Consider the following 27,779-nt stretch of genomic DNA (forward strand, 5'->3'; position numbering starts at 1 on the left):
GTAGTAGTAGTAGTAGTAGTAGTAGTAGTAGTAGTAGTAGTAGTAGTAGTAGTAGTAGTAGTAGTAGTAGTAGTAGTAGTAGTAGTAGTAGTAGTAGTAGTAGTAGTAGTAGTAGTAGTAGTAGTAGTAGTAGTAGTAGTAGTAGTAGTAGTAGTAGTAGTAGTAGTAGTAGTAGTAGTAGTAGTAGTAGTAGTAGTAGTAGTAGTAGTAGTAGTAGTAGTAGTAGTAGTAGTAGTAGTAGTAGTAGTAGTAGTAGTAGTAGTAGTAGTAGTAGTAGTAGTAGTAGTAGTAGTAGTAGTAGTAGTAGTAGTAGTAGTAGTAGTAGTAGTAGTAGTAGTAGTAGTAGTAGTAGTAGTAGTAGTAGTAGTAGTAGTAGTAGTAGTAGTAGTAGTAGTAGTAGTAGTAGTAGTAGTAGTAGTAGTAGTAGTAGTAGTAGTAGTAGTAGTAGTAGTAGTAGTAGTAGTAGTAGTAGTAGTAGTAGTAGTAGTAGTAGTAGTAGTAGTAGTAGTAGTAGTAGTAGTAGTAGTAGTAGTAGTAGTAGTAGTAGTAGTAGTAGTAGTAGTAGTAGTAGTAGTAGTAGTAGTAGTAGTAGTAGTAGTAGTAGTAGTAGTAGTAGTAGTAGTAGTAGTAGTAGTAGTAGTAGTAGTAGTAGTAGTAGTAGTAGTAGTAGTAGTAGTAGTAGTAGTAGTAGTAGTAGTAGTAGTAGTAGTAGTAGTAGTAGTAGTAGTAGTAGTAGTAGTAGTAGTAGTAGTAGTAGTAGTAGTAGTAGTAGTAGTAGTAGTAGTAGTAGTAGTAGTAGTAGTAGTAGTAGTAGTAGTAGTAGTAGTAGTAGTAGTAGTAGTAGTAGTAGTAGTAGTAGTAGTAGTAAAAGACTTCAATTGACCAAATTATGGATTTTATTATAACACATCAGAAAGATCTCTGCATATGGTACAAACAAAGAGAATGAATCTATAAATCTATAAATATTAGCACAAGGAAAAAATTAATTACTAATTTAAGAACAGCAAAACGCACAACGACGTTTAATGGACCAACTACAGGTCACGTCCGGATTAAACTTTGAGTCGCGTATTGTGGAGAAAAAATTTTTCAGTAAAACTTTGTAGTTGGCTGGTGGCCTCAGGATGTAGATATTACAAGTGTCTGTGAAATAATTCAAATAGACTTGTACCCCCTTAAAAACTGATTTAGTTGTCAGCTGTTTTATCCTGGGGCTTACTACAACATGATCGTGAGAGTGTGTACAAAGCATTTTAGAATATGTTTTGATTGAGAAAAAATCCTGGAATTTTAAGCATGTATTTCCCAAAACAATAGAAGCGGAGATCACGATCAATAAGTTGATAGCATATCGGAGTATTATAGCCCCCCGGGGAGCTATAATGGGAAAGACCCGATTGTTTTTCCTCTAGTGACGCAATATTTTTTTTTCAGAATACACAACAAAATATCGATTTGCTTCCAAGCTTCCTCCCTTCTACGTGTTTTCTATATAAAAAATTGTTGCCGATTTACAATCCTAGATATACCAGTCGTACATTTCAAAAAGTTACTCTTCTGATTTCGTCTGATACCATCTTTTGTATATTTTTCAGTGTTCAGACTCAGTTTTCTTTTAAACATTTTCAATTCCATTCAGTTCATCTGACCAGGACAACGCCATTGGTGTCCAGGACAACGCCGAACTCACGGAATATCTTCAAAAACGCAGAAAACAACATCCAAACGCACGTCCTACCATCGTTATTTGACTCTCCGGTGTCTTAATTTGCACGGCAATTGTTTTCGTTACCAACCCGGTAGGTTGCACTTAACATCAGGGAGCCAACAGATTAGGAAACGGAGTACGCCACTTCGCTGACCGCATGCGGTCCTTTTGAAGTTGAGGATAGAGCAAATGCTCATCTCACCCAAGGACGAACAACGCACGACCAACGAACCACACGCCTGAATAATATTCGTTCTCTTAAGAAGGATCTTATGGATAGCCTTCAGTCCGAGCAACGCCACGTAATAAAAATGACTTCGGAAAAAGAATCTCGAACTGGCTCACAGCTCTACCGCTTAAGTGTTACATCCAATTCTTCAGTTGACACGACTCTTCAGTTGCTTCAAGGCGAGTCCTTTATACACAAACTACTAGCACTTTTGAAAACGGGCGACTAGACATTAAAACGAACGGCCTATGGGGGGTCCAGGTTCAGCCGTTATTTGTTTGACATGAAGATCTTTAACCCATTTGCCAAGTCATGCCGGAAAAGCTCCGTAGAAGTGTACAAATATCATGAGTCGTTGAAGTTCTGAAGTATGAGCAACGAATACTTCACGTCGAGAAGAGTAAGTTCGTTCCACTGGTGGTTTCCTGTATGGAGGATGCAGGACCGTCCGCAACGCGCACTATAAAACAACTAGCTAGCAAAATTGCTGAAAGGAAATACGAATCTTACTCTGACGCAATAACGTACATACGCACGAAAATATGCCTCAGAGGGTGCCGTGGTTCCAAACAGCCAACCAACATTGATAGCTCTTGCAGAGCCATAGTACAGGAGGGGAGACTAGATTCATAACATTTTAGCTTATATAGATACTCAATTCTTTTGATGCAGCTCTAAAAGAGTTACATTGCTTTGTCTATTAAATTATATACGATGCAGTGATTTTTATGTTCATATTTCTCATGACTCAGCTGTGAAAGAGTTATGGTGCCTTGTGTTTAAAATTATATACGATGCAGAGTTGTCTCATAGTGGGGGATCACTACTCATCCATTGGATTGTCCTACGCGACTTAAGAGCAAACCCTTTTTTCTACTTCAGTTCAGCTTGATTTGTTTTTACGCATTGTTTGCTGACAGAATCTTCGAATAGTCCGCAACAATGAAAGGTCCAGAAAATATCAAAACCTCCGGTTAATCGATAATGAATTTAGAAAGCAGTACTTGGGGTTAGAGTTTACCCCGAGTAACACCTTCTTGTCATTTCCTACTGTTTTTTGTACTTTTAAGCTTTTACAAACTGCAATCTGTTTTGAGATAGCCTTAAAGGATTTTTTTACCAAGCATGCTGCAGTCCCCAATTGCCGGCCTTTCAGCAATTCTAGATGGGGTACACCATCGACGTTATAACCGTTTTATTAAAATTTTAGCGTCCTTTTTAAAGTATAATACGGAGTTATGATTAAAGCAAAATTTTCTGGTGGCTGTTATGTCCATTTCATTTGATTTTGTTGGGTTTTGAGTTTTACCATTGCTGTTGACTTCTAGAGACTATTCACAAAATTAGCTTGATGGCCTCAACAGTTGTATTGGCATTTCTCGTTCCTTAAATTTGTCTTTCGTATGTTTTCACTGTATGCAAAGTTTGTGTTTTGCATCAATTAATTTGCCTTCCTTTCGAGAACGAAATTTTGCCGAATTGACCTTGTTCTTATGTATTGTGTTTTAGACAGGTTAGCAACGTATGATAATTTTTGAGAAGATCATTTATTCGCTTTCTCTATAGTTTTGGCGGTTTTCTTAGTTTATATATCATATTTTTTGCATCCAATTATTTCTGCTTTTGGACAAGATGGTCAAAACCAAAAATATTTTTTTGGCCAGGATGGATGCCCAGGCGGTCTAAGGCACCTGTTCTAGGAGCTTCTTGGACAAAGTACCTTGAGACCAGACTTGTGATGTCATACCGACGAGCCACCCTGAATTACCTTTTGAACAATCTCTCGGATTACCCCTCTCGAAAGCTCAAAATTGTTGTTTTCGCAGGTTGTAATGTTTTTAGAAATTCTCTCAATGACCCACAAATGACTGCAGTGTTTTTGGGATTTAATAAATAACAGATTTTACCAGGAAAAGGTTATTCTGTCTAGAGTACTATTTAGTCGTGAATCAACCTCATGTAAACAAGAAGCTTAAGTTTCCTAATTCTGCGTTAAAATCTGTTCTGTTTTTTTTCTTGCCCGCTGTTTTTAGTATCAAAATTCATCTGTTTTACTTCAAATTCTTTTTCTAAAGATGGTGTTTGTCCCTTATATGGTAATCAATTTTTCGAACAAATGTTAATTTTCTTTATCTATGTCTCTGCTCCGTAGTAAGTCTCCCTGCTTCGCCTCCCGCATTGTCCTGAACTCAAAGACCTGAACTCATACATAGAGAAAAACCCATTTAATCCCTACTGCTACAGCAGCGTAGATCAATTAGTAATTCAATGGTACAAATGGCTAGACAAAGTTCTTAGCGAAAATGTCCCAAAAACAACAACCCACAGATCAAACTTAGCTCCTTGGGTAAGCAAAGATTCGTCCCACCTTATTAAAATAATATCAACCTTAAAACGAAAAACATCAAAGAAATCCACCTTGGCGAGATTAATAAAACTGAAGAAAATGGAAAAACGATTAAGAAATTCCTTGAATGAGGACCAAGCAGAATTCGAAAGTAAAGTCTTTCAAGGTAGACGTTTTTCGGATCTTCAAAAATATCTCAAGTCAAGTCATAAAAGTACTAGATACCCGGAAACAATGAAGTACAAGGATGCACAAACTAATGAAGATAAGAAAAAGTGTGCGTTTTTCAGTGAATTCTTTTCTAAAGTTTTCCTTAAAACCAATCAAATCAAGAAAAACTCCTTCGATAAACATCAGCACAATAAAATTGAAATAGACGAGAGTAAGATCAAAGAAATCCTGTCAAAACTTCAAACAAACAAAGCCTGCGGCCCAGACAGGATAGGAAACACGGTACTAAAAAATCTGCCAGCCTTGTCTAAATCCCTTTTTCTGATTTTCAAAACTGCCTTGAACAAATGCTTTTTTCCATCCTACTGGAAAATCAGTGAAGTTGTACCAATATTTAAGGATGAGAATCGGGCACTGATTGAACAATACCGCCCTATTAGTCTCTTATGTACCGTCTCAAAAGTATTAGAAAAACTAATTTTCGACGAACTAAATGAAATTGTCAAGACAAAGCTAGAAGAATCACAACACGGATTTAGAATGCATAGATCAGTAGTAACCCAGATGTTGCTTTTCCTAGTCCTGTTGTATAATGAATTCGACGAAAAAGACAACAAAATTTTTGTACTTTACCTCGACTTCAAAAAAGCGTTCGATACTGTTCCTCACGATCTTCTGATTAACAAAGTGGAGAACCTGGGTGTAGGGGGAAATTTCTTAAAGATTGTAGCCAGTTACCTATCAAATAGAAAACAATACGTGAAAGTAAATGACTCGGAATCTGAAACTGTACCAGTAACCAGTGGTGTCCCCCAAGGATCTCTCCTAGGTCCCCTACTTTTCATAATATATATAAACGATCTTCCACAACAAACATCAAAATGCTCTGCGTTTGGATACGCAGATGATTTCAAGCTTGTATCAACAAATCCAGCAAATATACAAAGTGACCTGGAAAAAATCGAAAAATGGTGCCATAACAACAAAATGCAACTCAATGAAAGCAAATGTCACATCCTGCCGATTAAAGTAAACGAAAAAAACTGGCACTCCTTTATACTTAACTCTAAAACTCTCTCAAATAAAAGCGAGCAAAAAGATCTAGGTATAATTATGGCTACTAAGTTATCATGGAAAGCGAATATAAAGAAACGTTGTAGCAAAGCCTGGAAAGCGTTTTATTTCCTAAAACGAAACATGTCAAACCTTGCATCGCAAACAACAAAGCTCAATGCATATGTCGGCTACGTTATACCAGTCATAAGTTATGCCTCACAAGCATGGTTCGCGAATAAGACCGAAAGCAAAGACATCGAGCGCATTCAAAGAAAAGCAACGTCGTGGATAATCAGTAACTGGGAAATTAGTTACAAGCAAAGACTGACCACACTGAAGTTGCTGCCATTGTCATATTACTTTGAATTGCATGATCTATTAATGCTCATCTAACTGCTTAAAGGATCTTACAATATAAAAATACCCATTAAAACAAACAATAATGAAGGGTTGTTAAGCACACGTCAAAACGAGCTAATAACAATTAATAAAACAAGAACAAGGAAGGCTGATGAAAACTTCTGGAAAAGAACCAGTTATTTACTAAATATAATACGAAAAGTAGGGAACGTCGATCTCGATCAAATTGATAAGAAATATTTAACAAAAATATACTGGAACTACTTCTTCAAAAGTTATTCGGAAGTCAACTTATGTTCCTGGGCTTTCAACTGCAGCTGTGGACACCCGGTGCAGAAGCTCAGCTCAGTCGTTATATGAAGGGTGCAAACCCATGTGGAAAAACCCACAGAAGCCTAAACTCTCTCTCTCTCTCTCTATATATATATATATATATATATATATATATATATTATATATATATATATATGAGTTTGAATTTGCATATGACAATTTTAAAGACCAGATGGTGTAATAAAAGCCAGAAAAAGCTTCTTAACGGTTGCGCACGGAGCAACTCTTGTGAATGGCACCACATAAGCTGTAGCAGCCTGAATATCTGCGATTGACCGCCCTCCTGGGATTCTGCTGTCTAGACTGTTAACCTCATTACCACTTACATGACATACAATCTGAACAGTCCCTTTCATAATGTTATTTACTCTCCAACGTTTTAGGTAAAGACCCTTTTAAATAAACTAACACAGCCACTGACACGGTCCAGCAAAACACCTTTCCTAGCGACGAAAATATATCCAATGATGACTTGGATTTCTTCCCAAACATCGAAGAACAGATTGTGCAGATTTATAAAGTAGTTTGTCATTGTTTGCTACTGACACCGGAGCGTGGACTCAACATTAGGGAGCCAACATAATACGACTCTGACTACGCTGCGTCTCTTGCTGCTGTCTAGCCTCTTGCACTTTAAGATGTCACGAATTCTCACCTCATACAGGGGAGGAGGACGAAAGACGAACGCAACGCCCGACTTGAGCTGACTCCTTGGGGATCACTAGCTCATGCTCTCCACTGTGCAAAGGGGGTTTATAACCACTTGCGGGACATTGAAAATAGGGACACCCTTGCAAAAATTTTTCGATCTATTCTGTCCCCCCCCCCTCGAGTGTTTTTTATGACCCCCTGTTACAAATTATACGTTATATAGCACGTTGCTACGTAAGAAATTAGCTCGTGGGCCTGGGGGTCATGAAAAATTTATGCTCACTAAGCTGGGGGGGGGAACAGAATAGATCCATAATTTTTATGACGTTTGCTCTGATTTCAAAGAGTGATTTGCCATCACTTCAATTGCTAGCAGTCAAAAGCTTTTACAACAAATCTATTAGCGCTGATGACAATGTTCGCTTGACATTAAAGCAAGGTGATTGTGGTGGTCCAGATTCAGCAGAACCTTCATAGACGTGAAAATTTTTAATCCGTTGGCCAAGTCATGCTTAAAAGAAGCTAAGGAAGCATACAAAATATAGCGAGGCAAATAATATTCTAAAATATCAGCAATGAATTTTGGAAATTGAAAAAAGCAGTTTTGTCCCGCTCGTGTTTTCCTGCATTGGAGGCACAGTGCCCTCTGCAACACGAACTATAATGCCACTAGCAACAAAAAACTCAAAGAAAAGACGATACTTATTCGAATGCAATAACATACATTCGGACGAAGATAAATTTCGTACTCCTACGCTGCGAAATTATCTGTCTCATGCTGCCGTGGTGCTAAACGTGCAACTGCGGTCGGTAAAACTTATAATCTTGTTCTGGAGGGGAGGCTAGAAACCTAATTAGTATAATAATTTTTCAACCTTTCGACGCAGCCCCTAGAGTCTGGCATAGTGTTGTAAGTTTATAGAGAGCGGTAAATTTATATACGCTGTTGTGATGTTTCATAGTGTGGGTTCACTTCCATCCATTGGATGAATCATACCCCTTTTCCCATTTTTGGTAATGAAAAATTTTCTGCGAAGAGAGCAATGTGCTTCTCTTTTCCTTCTTTGCTTTTCACAAATACTTGAGCCTAATTGTTTTATGCTCCTTCATATTAAGCAGATATTTTCTCGTTTATTCATTGAATGGCTTGTATGTATGTATATATGCGGATTTTAAAATTCACATTTTCTTGTTTTTGTTTTCTTCGTTTCATTACTGTAGTGAAAAGCATTTTAAATATATTAATTTAGAATGCGCTTGGGTCAATATATGCTTTCGTTTCATTCCGCAGTCTTTCCGGTTTTGGTCTTCAATATTTTTATACGACCATGACGTCGCGCTAATTTCAAATCTGTTCTACATTTCGTTCCTTTTCGATGGAATTATGTGCCTGACGTTTTTTGTTCATTCGCGTGGTCAAATTTTTACCACGTGAATCATCACACGTGGTAAAATCTTGACCAGGCGAATGTTGGCCACGTGACTTACCACACTCTCAAAAATAACATTTCTCCTTCTCAAAGAGAGTTTTGCCTACTTTAGTTAAGGTCGACTGAGTCAATGTAGCTGTAATAAAAAGGAAATAACATAAGATATGCAATTTTCTAAATCAATATAGGACATCTTAGCGATTTGTAAAAAAAGAATGAAATTTCTATGCTTGGGTCTTCTTTTTTTCATCATTTTGAGACTGCAGGTCTTCGAAATTGTCGCGCTATTTTGTGGCAATCTGTCAGCTTTGTTTCCGGGCTGTCGCCAAAATTTCCTGTCGGCCGAATTCGCAGACATAGGCTTTCCATATAAGTCTCCATTCTTCTCGTTTCCTTGCGATTCTTATGCACTCGGCTCGACTTCTTCCTACTTTTTCCGAGATACCATCCAGATATGTCTTTCTATTTCTTCCTCTGGATCTTTTTCCGTTGATGCATCCGGAAAGAATGCTTTCTTCCAATTCGCCTTTTCTGACAGCATGTCCAAAGAACTTAAGTTGCCTAGTTTCAATATCTCTCAGTATCATCCGATTTTTCTGGGTTTTACTTAAAAAAAACTCATTGGTTTTGTGTGCTGTATATGATGTGCGCTCCATTTTCCTGAGATACCACATTTCAACACTTTCAAGGAGCTTCTTCGACTCAAAATTGAGTGTCCACGTTTCACATGCATACAAAAGTACCGGCCAGACGTAGCAACGTAAAACTCTAAATCTAGTTTTGAAAGGAACTTTTTTGTTTGTCAGGATCTTTTTCAAATTACTAAAGGCAGTTTTTGACTGGGCTATTCTACTCTTTATTTCTTTTATACATTTTCCATCTTCGGTTACAAGCGTCCAAAGATAAGTGAAGGTTTCTCTGTGATTTATCTTTTCATTCAAATATATTGAGCAATTTTCTGGTTCCTTTGAAATTACCATTACTTCGGTTTTGTTTGCAACTTTCATGGATTTTCTTGGCAGAATAATGCAAGTAGTTTGCCATTGCTTTCTTGCATACCATGGCCTCGTTAGCTCAGCAATTCATTACGGCTCCTCCGAGAGAATGAACTCTCAGGAGTAGCCTGAACTGCCTCCCCAGGGACTACCACGAGGAGGTGAGGTTGGATTTTAGTCCCCCGCGAGCGCTACAGTTACTGCTAAAAAACCTTAGTTTATAAATTTTCTTGGAATGTAAGGATTTGTTTTCTCGCGATCTCTATTTTAAATTGCATTTTTGGGGCTACTGTTGGGCAAATTGTGTGAAAATGCTTCATGTAGACTTAGAACTGGAAAGATGCCAGAGCATTGCATTCAATATCTCTAATCGCGAGTATGGTTAATTATTTTTGTTGACAGTCTAAAGCTTTTTTAGAGATATTATGCCGCCCCCTCACGGTAACTTGAGAGGCAGAGCCATTGGCGAGTTTTACAAAAACAGAGCAATGAAAGGCAAGGTGGAACGAAAGAAACGTGAGCAGGAAAATAGAACTATGGTGTGTATGACACATGAAAGACGAACTAACATTGAATCTACTCTAGCCGAGGTTCAGGCAGTCCGTGGCGATGTTTCTCACACTTCTTCGTTTGATTTGAGTAAAAGCTTATCAAATCGGGAACGCCTGCCATTCAATATTAGAGTAAATGATCCAAATTTGAACCAAGTGCTGAAAGCAGAATTAATTTCGAAGCAAGAATCTGACAGGAAATATAAGGAAATGATGAGAATTCGGGAAAACCTTCCAGCTTTTAAAATGCGAACTGATATTCTCAAAGCAATAAATGAAAACCAAGTATGTGTAATATCGGGAGAAACTGGATGCGGAAAAACTACCCAAGTACCTCAGCTTATCCTAGACTACAGTATATTCAGAGATAAGGGAAGCGATTGCAGAATTATTTGTACCCAACCACGTCGTATTAGTGCAATAAGCATCGCTCAAAGAGTGGCAGAAGAGCGCAGTGAACCCCTTGGCCGAAGCACAGGATACTCAATCAGAGTTGAGCACAAGTTTCCTCGAGATGCAGGTATGCGGACCAGAGTTTGAAGCTTGTAATATCTTCAGTATTTTGTCTTATCTTAATCTTTTGTCCTATCTGAAGTATCTATATTAAGAATATCTCTTTTTTAAGAATATCGTCACTCAATTTCCAGAATGTTGCAAAAACAAGCTTTTGATGTAACGAAGTGGACTTTGAATAAATGTTTAGGGCCCTGCACAATATGAGTCCCTGGGGAATAAAAGGTGGTAGAACTGAGATTGCTCTACACCTTACGTTTATCGACTCAATGAAAATTTTTCATCATGGCCAAAAAGCCTCGTTTACAATAATGCAACAAAAGTTTTCAAAATTTCAAAATGTGTATCCCTAGCTGATGATTTATTAGTAGCAGTGAAGTGATAGTGGGACTATTATTGTTTTTATCGTGTTTTTTTTTTCAAAATTAATTCCAATTTTGTTCCAACCATTTTATCACGCGCCCAGGTGAGTTGTTTCACTCTGAAGCTAATTTTGTGGGCATGACGTCATTTGTTACTGCGTTCTGTATCAGTTTTTAGCTCAATAGTATGATACATTTTTAAGAATACCTCACTCAATAAAACGACTTATGCACTCACTAGTTCTTATGCACTCACTACTCTCTAAATACATACTCTAATTGAAATTATATAGAACTCACACAGGCTAGATGAACATAAGGCTATATTAATTTAAAGACGGGAGTGTTTAAAGTTTGATTTGAAAATAAGAGCAATTTAAATCAGAATTTCATTCTGAATCGCAGTTTTGTCTGTCTTGGGTGATTTTCTGAACAGTCTATTTCGCGGGGTCTCAACAGTCTATTTCGCGGGGTCTCACCAGTCTATCATCCGGCAATATGCCGGTTATGTTCATCAGCGCGAAGATCCGTTGGCAAAAAGAAATCGAAAAACGGTAAATCAAACAAATTGGTGATTTTTCTAAAGCCTCCTGTCATTAAAGATTTTGGCTAAAAATAGTTTCATGGGATTATTTGCTATAGACGCTCAGTTGCGCTATTACTTTGCTCACCTGCCTCCCTATTGCGCGCTCATTGTACTGGCCTCATTGTCAGTCGAAGCCTCATTTGGAACCTTTGTGGAATAAGGGATGCTTTGGCTTAATTTTTTCTATGAATTTTCTAGAATGGCTAATCTAAATCTTATCGCCAATCTTTCTTATGCGGAATATTTTCCTGAACGTTTTTTTTATTTTGCCTATGTCCTTGGCTATTGTTGATTACTGTTGAAATTTCTTTATGTATTTCGGAGTAGACTTGATGCCCCGAGTTTACCGACTGCCTGTTAAGGAGAGGCGCCTTTTCCAATTGGTCTCTAGTGAAGTTAGAAGGAATTATTGTAGCCTGTCCTTTCAAAACTTTTGCTTGGCTGTCTTTGTTCTGGAACTTCTTTTGATGGCTTGAAGGATTTCACTTTTCTAATGACTTTTTCACGCTTGATGTCTTGATTTTTACGTGATTGAAATTGCTCTCATTCAGAGTAGTAGACGCTAAATCAATTGGCGGCAGTGTACTAAGGAAAAGTGGATACGGAAAACATAGTTGAAACTCATCAGTGAGTGACATGATCCAAATAACCGTACGCCCGCGCAGCACAATTCAAATGAGCATCCGCTCGTTGTGTGAGAACAGTGCAACAAACCCTAGTTGGTTTTTGTTTCTAATGTGGATGCTCAAGAGCTTTGTTTATGTATATCGAGTAGAAATAAAATCAGTTTTCTCAAATGGAAAAAATGCCATTTTCTTATACCACCAGATGCGTTTAGGACCTATTAGGTTTAATTCTTGTCAGCAATCTATGCAATGCAAAGACAACGCGATGCGAACGAAAATTAACGATGCCAATGATTGGCTTCAGTTTTTATATCAATAATAGTATGATACATTTTTGAGAATACCTCTCTCAATAAAACGACTTATGCACTCACTAATTGTTCTAAATTAAATAAATACTCTAATTGAGATTATATAGAACTCACTCAGGCTAGATAAATATAAGGCTATATCAGTTTCAAGACGGTAATGTCTTATTTTTGATTTGAAAAGAAGAGCATTTTAAATCAGAATTTCTTTCTGAATCGCAATTTTGTCTGTCTTGGGTGATTTTCTGAACAGTCTGTTTCGCGGGGTCTCAACAGTCTATTTCGCGGGCTCTCAACAATCTATCATCCGGCAATATGCCGGTTATGTTCATCTGCGCGAAGATTCGTTAGCAAAAAGAAATCGAAAAATAGTGAATCCAACAAATCGGTGATTTTTCTAAAGCCTCCTATCTTTAAAGATTTTGGTTAAAAATCAAATTGCATATGATTCATTTGCTATAGACCCTCAGTTGAGCTATTAATTTGCTCACCTGCCTCCACAGTGCGCGCTGATTGTACTGGCCTCATTGTCAGTCGAGGGTTCATTTGGAACCATTGTCGAATAAGGGATATTTTGGCTTAATTTTTTCAATCAATTTTCTAGAATAGCTATTCTAAATCATATCCTGAATCTTTCTTATGCGGAATATTTTCCTGAAGGTATTTTTTTGCCTATGTCCTTGGCTGTTGTTGATTGCTGTTAAATTTTTTTTTATGTGTATGGGAGTCGACTTGATGCCCCGAGTTTAGCGACTATCTGTTGAGGAGAGGCGCCTTTTCCAATTGGTCTCTAGTGAAGTTAGAAGGAATTATTGTAGCCTGTCCTTTCAAAACTTTTGCTTGGCTGTCTTTGTTCTGGAACTTCTTTTGATGGCTTGAAGGATTTCACTTTTCCAATGACTTTTTCACGCTTGATGTCTTGATTTTTACGTGATTGAAATTGCTCTCATTCAAGAGTAGTAGACGCTAAATCAATTGGCGGCAGTGTACTAAGGAAAAGTGGATACGGAAAACATAGTTGAAACTCATCAGTGAGTGACATGATCCAAATAACCGTACGCCCGCGTAGCACAATTCAAATGAGCATCCGCTCGTTGTGTGAGAACAGTGGAACAAACCCTAGTTGGTTTTTGTTTCTAATGTGGATGCTCAAGAGCTTTGTTTATGTATATCGAGTAGAAATAAAATCAGTTTTCTCAAATGGAAAAAATGCCATTTTTTAAACCACCAGATGCGTTTAGGACCTATTAGGTTTAATTCTTGTCAGCAATCTATGCAATGCAAAGACAACGCGATGCGAACGAAAATTAACGATGCCAATGATTGGCTTCAGTTTTTATATCAATAATAGTATGATACATTTTTGAGAATACCTCTCTCAATAAAACGACTTATGCACTCACTAATTGTTCTAAATTAAATAAATACTCTAATTGAGATTATATAGAACTCACTCAGGCTAGATAAACATAAGGCTATATCAGTTTCAAGACGGTAATGTCTTATTTTTGATTTGAAAAGAAGAGCATTTTAAATCAGAATTTCTTTCTGAATCGCAATTTTGTCTGTCTTGGGTGATTTTCTGAACAGTCTGTTTCGCGGGGTCTCAACAGTCTATTTCGCGGGCTCTCAACAATCTATCATCCGGCAATATGCCGGTTATGTTCATCTGCGCGAAGATTCGTTAGCAAAAAGAAATCGAAAAAAAGTGAATCCAACAAATCGGTGATTTTTCTAAAGCCTCCTATCTTTAAAGATTTTGGTTAAAAATCAAATTGCATATGATTCATTTGCTATAGACCCTCAGTTGAGCTATTAATTTGCTCACCTGCCTCCATAGTGCGCGCTGATTGTACTGGCCTCATTGTCAGTCGAGGGTTCATTTGGAACCATTGTCGAATAAGGGATATTTTGGCTTAATTTTTTCAATCAATTTTCTAGAATAGCTATTCTAAATCATATCCTGAATCTTTCTTATGCGGAATATTTTCCTGAAGGTATTTTTTTGCCTATGTCCTTGGCTGTTGTTGATTGCTGTTAAATTTTTTTTTATGTGTATGGGAGTCGACTTGATGCCCCGAGTTTAGCGACTATCTGTTGAGGAGAGGCGCCTTTTCCAATTGGTCTCTAGTGAAGTTAGAAGGAATTATTGTAGCCTGTCCTTTCAAAACTTTTGCTTGGCTGTCTTTGTTCTGGAACTTCTTTTGATGGCTTGAAGGATTTCACTTTTCCAATGACTTTTTCACGCTTGATGTCTTGATTTTTACGTGATTGAAATTGCTCTCATTCAGAGTAGTAGACGCTAAATCAATTGGCGGCAGTGTACTAAGGAAAAGTGGATACGGAAAACATAGTTGAAACTCATCAGTGAGTGACATGATCCAAATAACCGTACGCCCGCGTAGCACAATTCAAATGAGCATCCGCTCGTTGTGTGAGAACAGTGCAACAAACCCTAGTTGGTTTTTGTTTCTAATGTGGATGCTCAAGAGCTTTGTTTATGTATATCGAGTAGAAATAAAATCAGTTTTCTCAAATGGAAAAAATGCCATTTTTTAAACCACCAGATGCGTTTAGGACCTATTAGGTTTAATTCTTGTCAGCAATCTATGCAATGCAAAGACAACGCGATGCGAACGAAAATTAACGGTGCCAATGATTGGCTTCAGTTTTTATATCAATAATAGTATGATACATTTTTGAGAATACCTCTCTCAATAAAACGACTTATGCACTCACTAATTGTTCTAAATTAAATAAATACTCTGATTGAGATTATATAGACTCACTCAGGCTAGATAAACATAAGGCTATATCAGTTTCAAGACGGTAATGTCTTATTTTTGATTTGAAAAGAAGAGCATTTTAAATCAGAATTTCTTTCTGAATCGCAATTTTGTCTGTCTTGGGTGATTTTCTGAACAGTCTGTTTCGCGGGGTCTCAACAGTCTATTTCGTGGGCTCTCAACAATCTATCATCCGGCAATATGCCGGTTATGTTCATCTGCGCGAAGATTCGTTAGCAAAAAGAAATCGAAAAAAGTGAATCCAACAAATCGGTGATTTTTCTAAAGCCTCCTATCTTTAAAGATTTTGGTTAAAAATCAAATTGCATATGATTCATTTGCTATAGACCCTCAGTTGAGCTATTAATTTGCTCACCTGCCTCCATAGTGCGCGCTGATTGTACTGGCCTCATTGTCAGTCGAGGGTTCATTTGGAACCATTGTCGAATAAGGGATATTTTGGCTTAATTTTTTCAATCAATTTTCTAGAATAGCTATTCTAAATCATATCCTGAATCTTTCTTATGCGGAATATTTTCCTGAAGGTATTTTTTTTGCCTATGTCCTTGGCTGTTGTTGATTGCTGTTAAAATTTTTTTTATGTGTATGGGAGTCGACTTGATGCCCCGAGTTTAGCGACTATCTGTTGAGGAGAGGCGCCTTTTCCAATTGGTCTCTAGTGAAGTTAGAAGGAATTATTGTAGCCTGTCCTTTCAAAACTTTTGCTTGGCTGTCTTTATTCTGGAACTTCTTTTGATGGCTTGAAGGATTTCACTTTTCCAATGACTTTTTCACGCTTGATGTCTTGATTTTTACGTGATTGAATTTGCTCTCATTCAGAGTAGTAGACGCTAAATCAATTGGCGGCAGTGTACTAAGGAAAAGTGGATACGGAAAACATAGTTGAAACTCATCAGTGAGTGACATGATCCAAATAACCGTACGCCCGCGTAGCACAATTCAAATGAGCATCCGCTCGTTGTGTGAGAACAGTGCAACAAACCCTAGTTGGTTTTTGTTTCTAATGTGGATGCTCAAGAGCTTTGTTTATGTATATCGAGTAGAAATAAAATCAGTTTTCTCAAATGGAAAAAATGCCATTTTTTAAACCACCAGATGCGTTTAGGACCTATTAGGTTTAATTCTTGTCAGCAATCTATGCAATGCAAAGACAACGCGATGCGAACGAAAATTAACGATGCCAATGATTGGCTTCAGTTTTTATATCAATAATAGTATGATACATTTTTGAGAATACCTCTCTCAATAAAACGACTTATGCACTCACTAATTGTTCTAAATTAAATAAATACTCTAATTGAGATTATATAGAACTCACTCAGGCTAGATAAACATAAGGCTATATCAGTTTCAAGACGGTAATGTCTTATTTTTGATTTGAAAAGAAGAGCATTTTAAATCAGAATTTCTTTCTGAATCGCAATTTTGTCTGTCTTGGGTGATTTTCTGAACAGTCTGTTTCGCGGGGTCTCAACAGTCTATTTCGCGGGCTCTCAACAATCTATCATCCGGCAATATGCCGGTTATGTTCATCTGCGCGAAGATTCGTTAGCAAAAAGAAATCGAAAAAAAGTGAATCCAACAAATCGGTGATTTTTCTAAAGCCTCCTATCTTTAAAGATTTTGGTTAAAAATCAAATTGCATATGATTCATTTGCTATAGACCCTCAGTTGAGCTATTAATTTGCTCACCTGCCTCCATAGTGCGCGCTGATTGTACTGGCCTCATTGTCAGTCGAGGGTTCATTTGGAACCATTGTCGAATAAGGGATATTTTGGCTTAATTTTTTCAATCAATTTTCTAGAATAGCTATTCTAAATCATATCCTGAATCTTTCTTATGCGGAATATTTTCCTGAAGGTATTTTTTTTGCGTATGTCCTTGGCTGTTGTTGATTGCTGTTAAAATTTTTTTTATGTGTATGGGAGTCGACTTGAGGAGAGGCGCCTTTTCCAATTGGTCTCTAGTGAAGTTAGAAGGAATTATTGTAGCCTGTCCTTTCAAAACTTTTGCTTGGCTGTCTTTGTTCTGGAACTTCTTTTGATGGCTTGAAGGATTTCACTTTTCCAATGACTTTTTCACGCTTGATGTCTTGATTTTTACGTGATTGAAATTGCTCTCATTCAGAGTAGTAGACGCTAAATCAATTGGCGGCAGCGTACTAAGGAAAAGTGGATACGGAAAACATAGTTGAAACTCATCAGTGAGTGACATGATCCAAATAACCGTACGCCCGCGCAGCACAATTCAAATGAGCATCCGCTCGTTGTGTGAGAACAGTGCAACAAACCCTAGTTGGTTTTTGTTTCTAATGTGGATGCTCAAGAGCTTTGTTTATGTATATCGAGTAGAAATAAAATCAGTTTTCTCAAATGGAAAAAATGCCATTTTTAAAACCACCAGATGCGTTTAGGACCTATTAGGTTTAATTCTTGTCAGCAATCTATGCAATGCAAAGACAACGCGATGCGAACGAAAATTAACGATGCCAATGATTGGCTTCAGTTTTTAGATCAATAATAGTATGATACATTTTTGAGAATACCTCACTCAATAAAACGACTTATGCGCTCACTAATTTTTCTTAAGTAAATACATTCTCTAATTGATATTATATAGAACTCACTCAGGCTAGATAAACATAAGGCTATATCAATTTAAAGACGGTAATGTCTTTATTTTGCTTTGAAAAGAAGAGCAATTTAAATCAGAATTTCTTTCTGAATCGCAGTTTTGTCTGTCTGGGGTGATTTTCTGAACCGTCTGTTTCGCGGGGTCTCAACAGTCTAATTCGCGGGCTCTCAACAATCTATCATCTGGCAATATGCCGGTAATGTTCATCTGCGCGAAGATCCGTTAGCAAAAAGAAATCGAAAAACAGTGAATCAAACAAATCGGTGGTTTTTCTAAAGCCTCCTATCATTAAAGATTTTGGCTAAAAGTCAAATTGCATAGGATTCATTTGCTATAGACCCTCAGTTGCGCTAGTACTTTGCTCACCTGCCTCCCTATTGCGCGCTCATTGTACTGGCCTCATTGTCAGTCGAGTTCTCATTCGGAACCATTGTCGAATATGAGATGCTTTGGCTTAATGTTTTCTATCAATATTCTGGAATGGCTATTCTAAATCATATCGTCAATCTTTCTTATGCGGAATATTTTCCTGAATCTTTTTTTATTTTGCCTATGTCCATGGCTATTGTTGATTACTGTTAAAATTTCTTTATGTATATGGGAGTGGACTTGACGCCACGAGTTTACCGACTGCTTGTTAAGGAGAGGCGCCTTTTCCAATTGGTTCAAGCGAAGTTTGAAGGAATTATTATAGCCTGTCCTTTTAATTGATTGGTTGTCCTTTTGATTGGCTGTCTTTGTTCTGGAACTTCTTTTGTTGGCTTGAATGATTTCACTTTTCCAATGACTTTTTCACGATGGCTTGATTTTTACGTGATTGAAATTGCTCTCATTCAGAGTAGTAGACGCTAAATCTATTTGCGGCAGTGTGCTAAGGAAAAGGGGATACGGAAAACAGTTGAAGCTCATCAGTGAGTGACATGATCCAAATAACCGTACGCCCGCGCAGCGCAATTAAAATGAACCTCCGACTGTTGTGTGAGAACAGTGCATCAAACGCTAGTTGGTTTTTGTTTCTAATATGGATGCTCAATAACTTTGTTTATGTATATCGAGTAGAAATAAAATCATTTTTCTCAAATGGAAAAAAAATGTCGGTTTTACCATCAGGTGCGTGTAGGACCTATTAGATTTAATTTTTGTCGGAAATCTATGCAATGCAAAGACAACGGGATGCGAATTAAAATTAATATACCAATGATTGGCTTCATTTTGCCGTTTATGAGAATAAAAAATTACCAAAGTAAATGTTGAGAGCAACATTAAATCATTGGAACTCATTTGTGCGTACTTCAGTTAAATATATTATCGAACGTGTTCCCTTCTCTAAACCGAATAACCCAAGTGTCTGCCAATGTAGAAAAAATCATATCAAATCATTCACATTTCGCAAAACTAACAACGTTTTTTGTTGTATATGACGTGTTTTTTATCAACGAACGAACGAAAAGTAGTTCTTCAGGGTTTTAAATTTGTCTCTCGTGTAGCCTTTTGTTCGTACTGCTGATTTTATTTTCCGCTTGTCTGAAATTCAAATTTAGTAGAAAAATGATCGTCAATTGACAAATCTATTCTAAGCCAGAGTTTGCAGTGAAGCACTTGTTTCTTTTTTTTAGTTTTGAATTTTATTTGTGGTAAAACTTCGAAAACGGTGTAAATGAACCTTCACGTTTGTTCTAAATTTGTGTTCAATTGCGATTCGTTCAGACATTGATAAGTTGAATCTGTAAGTACTTAAGACCAGTATGACGCCTCAACGTTCATTTTAGCTATAGTTAAAGACAGCCCAAAGCCAGTCTTTTTAGTACGGTTCATCGGACTTCAGTCGGTTATATTAGGTAGCTGTAAACTCGCCCATTGTACGTTGAAAAACATCCATGTTGAAACTGAAATAAATTTGCAACAACCAAGTTTAGTCTTTCCCTTATTTATGCGAAGCTTGATTAAATCTTCAAGGAGAAAGTGGTCGGCACAAACTAAAGTGAACCAATTTGGCCCAATTTAACAGACCTCAATCCTGACATGAAGTACTAGAATATCGATGAACTAGAGGACCAATGTAACTTAATAAGGAATTTTCTTTACAATATGAGCTAGTCCTTATGAGCTAGACCCAGCTGGACTTTTTCTTAAAGATTGCTAAGACATTGATATGATAGGCTATTATCAATATCTACACCTAGATACTTAACTGTTTCCGATTGTTGAATTTTTGTTTGAGCAACTTTTACTCTATGCCAGTTTTTACTCAGTGAGATGAACAATTTGGCGTGATAGCCGAGAGGTAAGGTGTGTGGTTCACACGCCAATGATTGAGAGTTCAATCCCCTGCCTCCGTGATGCTGTCTGTGTGAGGATGAGCTCTTACTTAACCATAGCTTCAGGTTTACCATAGCCTGACCAATGTTGGCTGCAATGATGGTACCACGTGAAAGTTTCAGACGCAAAAAAAGTGGCTATAGTCACCAAAAAAGAGCAATGCTGCTCATGAAAAGATCAGTCTGAAATGTGGGGAATAATAAGAAAAAGGGCAGCTGAAAACAGGCTACTGTAGGCCTAATGCTGTTCCACTGCGATTACGCAGAAACCACAATTATTATTATTATTATTTGACAGTTATCTCTAATATTTAAAGTTCGTCCATATCATTTACATAGTATGGTCAGATCAGATTACGCGAATGTAAGAGGCCACAATCTAAGCTAAATTAATTGTTCCGACCCCTCTTGAGGGGGGGAGGAACTATATACTCAAATGGGTTTTTTTTTGTTCAGTCAATTTTGGCCGATCGATGTATTCGTCGTAGAGAGTTGAGACTGGTATCATTAAAAAGCTTGTCCTGTGTAGAATATGGAATTAAAAAGATTTTTTTTTAATTTTCTTTTTTGACAGAGAGATATCGAGGTTTAAACTTTCGAGAAAATAGAGTGAATTCCGTTGATTTATTTCATCTCTTTTCGGAATTTTTTACTAAAATTTCGCAAAATGTGATAAAATTTAATAAAATTTTTCAAGAAAATGTTGTTGATTTTACGTTTAAGGACAAAGTATATTGTCGGCTATTTTGATTGAATTTTTTTGGTCACAAATTTCGGCTAAATATTTCACAAAATTCAGACTTTTTCATCAAAAACAGCACGTTTTCATCAAAGACAGCAAACAAGTTTCTTTAGTCCACTCTGATTAAATTTGCAGGAAGTGAAGACCCAAACATCACTAACACAATCTTTGTTGACTGAAAAGGGGGCTAATTCCACCTCAACTTCCGTTGAGAATGCTCTGTAAATAAAATTTTGCCGTTTTTTTGCTAACTTTATTCGTTGATTATCAAAAACGCAGTTTTTAACTAACAAAATATCTATATCAATGACATTCCAAAAATTAAATGTTCCTAATGGACAATCAACTTTAGTAGGACTAGTTTTGTACCAATCTTGGACCGTTACAATCCAAAAATATTTCGCATTGTCGTCAGTCGGTTTTTTATAAAAAAAAATCGATCTTTTGTATATTAATTAAATAACAGAACATTTCAAATCAAAGCTCACTAGTGATAGGTCCTATTGGCTTCCTAATTAGCTCGAAATTAATTTATCTAGTTGATTGCTTGACAGCTTATGGTCGTTTTGACTTTTAAAATACTTGATTTTTAAGTAAAAAATGGCTTATTGAAATTCGCCTCCATTTTTCTCTTAATTTGGTCACAACTGGTAGCTTAGTGTCAGCAATCAAAGAGTGCTCCTTCTTTCTGTTGAATTAAAATTTAGTCTTTATTGGTTATACGCCTTAAGTTTTGGTGTTCTAGCTTTGATACTACTAGATTTCACAATTTTTTTTTAATTTTTAGGTATTTGCCCATTTTTCATGTTTTCTAGTTTTGTCAAATTATCACGTTATTGGCAGTTCATATATCACATTTTTCGCGTTCAATATAACGCACAGTTGATAATATTTAATCCTTAGCGATATAGATTGTGGTTCTTTACCGCTTCGACAGTACTTTCTCGAATAATTTAATTGTATTTTTTAAATTTTGTCTTTAACTGTAGTTTATACTTTGTCTTTTTAGTCGTATTTAATTTTCTGTACAATGACCCGGTTTGATTGGCTTTTCCTGGAAGAGTATATGAGCCGGTGTTCTGATATTAGAAGATAGATAATGGCTTTCATGACTTTGTAAACAATTGTTTTCCAAAATGAAAAAAAAAAAAACATTTCAACTTCGCAATTTTGTTCCTTTTATTGTCTGTTTGTTACCTGGTCTCGTTAATTAAAGGTTAAAGATGACATTATTTTTTGTCAAGGGAAGGTTTCAAAAGAGATTGCTGTCACAAAATCTAATGTTTTTACAGAATTAAAAATTATGACCTTGCTGGTTTCGACACGGGTTTTTCACAAAAAGAAGTCAATTAATTTCTGATTTTTGTCATATTTGACGTTCTTTTTGTAGACGTAAGACTTGTTGTGGATAATTGCAGGTCTCGAGGGCTTCCTTTGGAAGAATAAACGAACATATTCAATTTTTTCATTTTGTAATTAATGGCTTTCAAGTCTTTGGAAATAAATTTTTTTCGATAAAAACAAGTATTACATAATCTTGCTTTTTTTCTTTTTGGTCTAATTGTTACCTAGTTTCATTAATGAGAGGTCACATAATACAAATGAAGGTAAGTTGTCGAAAGGGATTGGTGTCACAAAATCTAATGTTTTAAGAGAATTCGTTATGACTTTACTGGCTTCCACACGGGTTTTTCACAAAAAAAAGTAAATGAATTTTTGATTTTTGTCATATTTGAAGTTCTTTTTGTAGACGTAAGACATATTGTGGATAATTGCAGTTCTCAAGGGCTTCCTTTGGAAGAACGGACGGACCTATTCAAATTTTTCATTTGTAATTAATGGCTTTTATGTCTTTGGAAATAAATTTTTTTCGAAAAAAAAAACAAGTATTACATAATTTTGCATTTTTCTTTTTTGTCTAATTGTTGCTTACTTTCGTTATTGAGCGGCCACATAATACCTTATGTTCAACGAAGGGGCAATTGAACATATTTTGGGGGCGAATCTATGGCTTTACGGCTTCCAAAGCATTTTCTGGCAAATTTTAATTGATTTTTAGTTTGTTGTCTATTTGTTGTTCTTTTTGTAACTGCATAAAAAATTGAATACCAAGAGTCCTTAATTCCCTTCTATAGAAGCATTGGTAATTGTAAACCTATGGGATATTTTAGTTGATTCCTAATGGTTTTCATTACTTTGAAATTAATTAGTTTTTTTTTTAAAAAATTCAGCGAATTTTCCAAGTTTAAAGTTTCTGTTCTTTTTTGTCTAATTGTTACCAAGTTTTTATGAACTGGTGAATAACCATTTTTATCTGGTGAATTACAAGTTATTTTGTTTATTTTCAGTTTTATCTGACGCTATTTTGACTTTGTTATTAAGTTTTGTTTTTAAAACGGACATATATTTTTTGATGTAATTAATGTTTGTTGTTATTGTTTGATTTTGCCGTTCGTCTTCGCTCGCTTTCTTAATATAGACATATCTCATCAGTCTAATGCATCATTTTTTACTCCACTGAGTTATTTGCTTTGGAAGCTATCTTTTCGTTCATACACCAGTTTTTTTTTTTGAAAAATACTTGAATTTTTTTGTTTTTCCATCTGTTCCTCATTTGGTAGACAATTAGGCCAAAATTGTAGATGAGCGGGGTCAGAACCTTATGTGCGATGCACATTACCGAGCCGCCTTGTTCACTCCTAAATTTAAGTTTTCCTAGGATCCATTGTCTACTGCACAACTGGAATGCTTCTACGATGGATTCATTTCGACCCTAACTTGACAAAGGCTTCCCACATTGTACTGGACGAAGTGCATGAAAGGTCAGCTCATTCTGACGTATTGTTGGTTCTACTCAAACGACTCCTTCGTTCCAACAAGCGGCCAGACCTGAAGATTATTCTAATGAGTGCAACTTTGAATGCTGAAGAGATAAGCAACTATTTTGGCAGTTGCTGTACGCTGAATATTCCCGGATTCACGTTCCCTGTCACCGAATTTTACTTGGAAGACGTCCTTCAGTTAACTGGTATGATCCCTTGTTTTCATGGAAACAAAAAAATGAGTGAAAAAAACAAGCGAACGTTTTGTTGGTTGGCGACGATTGCAAGTAAATCAATGTAATTAATACCGGGTACAGAAAACTTTACTTGGCGCTATTTGTATAAGGTTTAGGTTGTTTTGATCGATCAGTAATGCGTTGATCTATATCACTTTTCGCTCTCGTATGATGTAAACTTTGGCCGGGTTGGCAAATAGCATTCTAGAATTTGATGGGTTGCAGGTTATCAGCCGAACCAACCTCAGCAAAAACGCTGGCATAGAGGAGGTCACAAGCAGGAGGATAAGGACAAACGTGATGTGAAGCAAGCTTTGGATGACTGTGTCCAGGTGCTGGGAAGCAAATACAATCAGGTGACCAGGCAGTCGCTAGTTTCAATGGATCAAGAAGCATTTGATGAGGAAATGGTCTGTCACTTGATACATTTCATCTGCAGGACCCAGGAAGAGGGAGCAATTCTTGTGTTTGTACCTGGTCAGTAACATTTCCGTACATGTGATGAACAACCAAAGCCTTTGAGTAATTTTCTGTAATTGGAATTTGAGCTGTCAGCGAATGCTAGGTTTTTAAAACATTTTTAATAGCCGCCCTCATCTTCTCAGCCGGCTATTATTGCGCTCGTATTTTTTTTACTTCGTCAAACTCTTTTTCGCTTTACCATTTTGCCGCTTTTTCGACATTTTGCGTGAAATCTTTTTGACTTCTCTAGGCTAGTTTCTCTCTTCTCTCATTCTGCTAAAAGTGAATTTGAACATCAGTTGCTAAGCAAAGCAATTCAAAATGAACAGAGTCGGTATAAAAAATTGAAGTCAGAAATAGAAACGGGATAAACCCATAAAGCCCAATTTTAGATGCCCGCTATTTGAACGTCGTTCCTATAAGTCTTAGTTACCACCTCTAATGCTTATTGGTGTTGATAGTGGCCCCTGTAGCCTCTCTCTAAGAAACAGAAGTATGTTCAACTACGAAATGCCATCAAAATAAATCGGACTTAAAAAATATTTTTGTACAAAAATCTTTTTTTTTTCAATATATTCTATTCGTTCAATCCCAATCATGCTTATTGGAATCAACGGCGGCTATTTTCCGGCAATCTGCCGGGTATGTTTAAATATATTTCAAAGTTAACCATGTTATTTATTTAGCAGATGTTTAGTGCTTCTATGTGCCTCTAGATTTTCATGGTCTAGACCTTTAGAGTATCTAGCAACGTGAAGCAAAGAAAATCAAAGTCAGAATGAAATCCAACTTTGAATAGTCCAAACAATGTATGGTATTCGCAGAGTTGGTTAATTGCTCCCAAGCAAAGTTTGTAGCTATTACATTAGTCAAGTGGTCTGTTTTACTGCAATTTTTCGCCTGACCGATTTTTCGTCTGACATTTTTGACTTCTGTCCTCAAAACCGGGATAAACAACGTCCTCAAAAATGGAATGCTACTGCTAAGCTTATAATCCTTTTCTGAAGTCTGATAAAAGATAAATTTTAAATGAAGAATTTCATTGAATTTGGAAAACTAATTTTTAGTGCAATTATAACATTATTAATTGCTCTCAAACGAAGTTTTTAGCAATTACATTAGTTCTGTAATCTTTGTTATGCGGTTTTTCGCTCGACCGATTATTCGTCTGACACATTTGACTTATCGTTCTCAAAAATAAACAGGTAACACTCGGAGGGCATTAAGTTCGCTTAGAGCCTTACTCCTAAACAGTCTTTTAAGAAATAAATAAGAATGCAATTCAACCAAAACTATTTTGAGGAGACAATTTAATGGTGTGAAGCCCGGTCCTTAATCTTGAAAATTTGAAAAGTCACACCACCCCCACCACTCAAACTCCCAGTCGACCCTTCTCTACCTGCCTGGCGGCTTCGAATCTCCAGTCCTTCAAATCCTACCCCCACCCACCCCCCCTACAATCGCCTGACCCTTTGACCCTTGTACCCCCCCCCCCCAACGCTAGCATCTCTGAGCCCCAGTTGGGTACTGCCAAAGCCAACTGCTCGCCGGCCGTTTGAGAGCAATTTGCCCGACGGTAGTCGGTTATGTTTTACTTAACAGTGAATCAGTATTGACAAATAGAAATTTTAAGATACTTTTAAACTTTTAAATTTTGTACTTGAAAAATTGAACTTGAACATCACCGGCACTATAAAAACCTGTTGAATGGGAAGTTGGGATAAGACAAGATTTCACTGCAGATGTTTTCAGCGACCTGAATTTAGAAAATTTCTGAACTGTCCAAAAATATGTGTCAGTCTAAATGGAGTTACCGGTCAATAATCAGAAGTTTCACGAGTAGTTGGAACAACTTACCAATAAAAATCGGGAAAGAAAATACCGAAAGAGTTTTAGGGAAAACTAATTAGAATTGATCAAATCACATGAACGTCTTCCAATAGATAGAAAAATACAAGGTTTCAGAACTTATTTCTACAGTTAGTTTAAGGACCAAACTATCATACGTTTATATTGTGATTCTTAATATTTGTCAATGTTTAACCAAACTTTTATGGTTGTAAAAATTTTAATTTACATTTCATAGATTAAAAAAGGAATCAAACCCATTCGCTTGCAGATTGCTGCTGACTATCTATCCCTACCTCTTAAAAATAAGTAGGAGCTCTGCGAAAGCAAAGAGGGCAATCATGACTGTTTTTTTGGAAATGTGTGAAATATAATAATCATAATTATGATTGTTAATAGCCGCGTCAGCAGTTCCAGGCGACATACTATTGCGCTCCTAATTTTCTTTAATTCGTCTAACAGATTTTTGTTTCGTATTTGACTTCCAATGACTTCAGTGACTTCTACTGCTTTGTAGTTAAAATTTGTGTTCGTGATGTCATATCTACTTTTCGGTCAATTGCGTGACTTACTTCACTCAAAAAAATGACTTCTGAACTTTAAATTTTATGAACATTTACTAATTAAAGATCTATAGTGTGCATCTAAGTAGTGCCAAACTTATATGCCCTAATTCTTGATTAATAGTCTTGAGTTTTTGATTTCGAAAATCAGTTTTGAAAAAGCTCTTTTAGGGCTGTTTCGTTTTAGACCGTATGTGTATCATGAAAATGACAGTACGTATCTAACCCAAAAAAATCTAGTCGTCTACTAAAGGACTTTTGGGAAATCTGCCTATCTTTTTTCTTTAGTTGTTTCAATTCGTGGAAGACCACAACTGTCTATCGCCGCTATTTTCCGGGAATCTGCCGGCTATGTTTATGTTTACATTAATTGCATACATATTTACACAAAAGCGAACCTTAAAAAATAAAGAGGAAGACAAAGCATTAAAACATATCGTGTCTCTCGCTTTTCTTGGAAGCAGTTCCCGGATCCTTTCCGTTTGATTGGTCGTTTCATTGTCATTAAGTGATCTAAGTTGTACATTTTCTATGTCGAATGTTATCAGAGCATAATTTAGCCTTCTCACTCGGTTTATTAGCGATACTTCTTTGTTTAGCTTGAAGAAATTCAGTTTTGAGCAGGTTAGCTCTCTGATTGAGATGCAATAATTTCTAATTGTAATTTCTGGAAAAAATTGGCTCGGAGTTTCTTCAAAACGTAACGACGTACCTTTGCAAGGTTTAATGCGAAATTCTCGAATAGCGTGAGTCCTGTCAATTGGAAACATCAGCCTTATGATTGTGTTTTGTTTCCATTCTAAATGCTGAGTTCTAAATGCTACATCGTATAACGAAACCTCATATTGTAGTACTTGTTGTGCATAGGTTTTAAAGAGTCGAATTAGTCTGCTTTTCTTAAATTAATTCTTATTTTTTTAATTCAGTTTTTATACTGAAAGACAATTGCTGCTAAGAGTTCAATTGCACTCAGTTTTTTTGAATATGCACTCTAAAACTAAGATGATTATCTATGAATACGCCAAGGTGCGTATCAAACTGCGCAATTATGATTGCTGATTGACAATCCGTTGCTGTCTGTCAACTGTTAAATAGTTTAATATGACCAGGTAAAATA

The 27,779-nt window shown here is 36.5% G+C and overlaps 2 protein-coding genes and 1 long non-coding RNA gene across 3 annotated transcripts in view; 2 read left to right on the forward strand and 1 right to left on the reverse strand.

The window, feature by feature from the left end:
- The window catches only part of LOC142342900 (peptidyl-prolyl cis-trans isomerase NIMA-interacting 1-like), a 389,227-nt gene that overhangs the window by 154,347 nt on the left and 207,101 nt on the right, over positions 1-27,779 (reverse strand). The window lies entirely within an intron of this gene.
- On the forward strand, positions 6,372-8,056 carry LOC142342304 (uncharacterized). Its single transcript, XR_012759165.1, has 2 exons — positions 6,372-6,958; positions 7,493-8,056. It is a non-coding gene; the product is annotated as an uncharacterized LOC142342304 (long non-coding RNA).
- The window catches only part of LOC142342894 (ATP-dependent DNA/RNA helicase DHX36-like), a 37,178-nt gene continuing 19,103 nt past the window's right edge, over positions 9,705-27,779 (forward strand). Inside the window, exons 1-3 of the mRNA XM_075394546.1 lie at positions 9,705-10,354; positions 23,451-23,759; positions 24,015-24,266. Of these exons, the coding sequence (XP_075250661.1) occupies positions 9,709-10,354; positions 23,451-23,759; positions 24,015-24,266 (1,207 nt within the window). The 5' untranslated portion in view covers positions 9,705-9,708. The remainder of the gene's footprint in view (positions 10,355-23,450; positions 23,760-24,014; positions 24,267-27,779) is intronic.

Source organism: Convolutriloba macropyga, chromosome 7 (assembly GCF_964194025.1).
Source record: "Convolutriloba macropyga chromosome 7, txConMacr16.3, whole genome shotgun sequence".
Classification (NCBI taxonomy): domain Eukaryota; kingdom Metazoa; phylum Xenacoelomorpha; order Acoela; family Convolutidae; genus Convolutriloba; species Convolutriloba macropyga.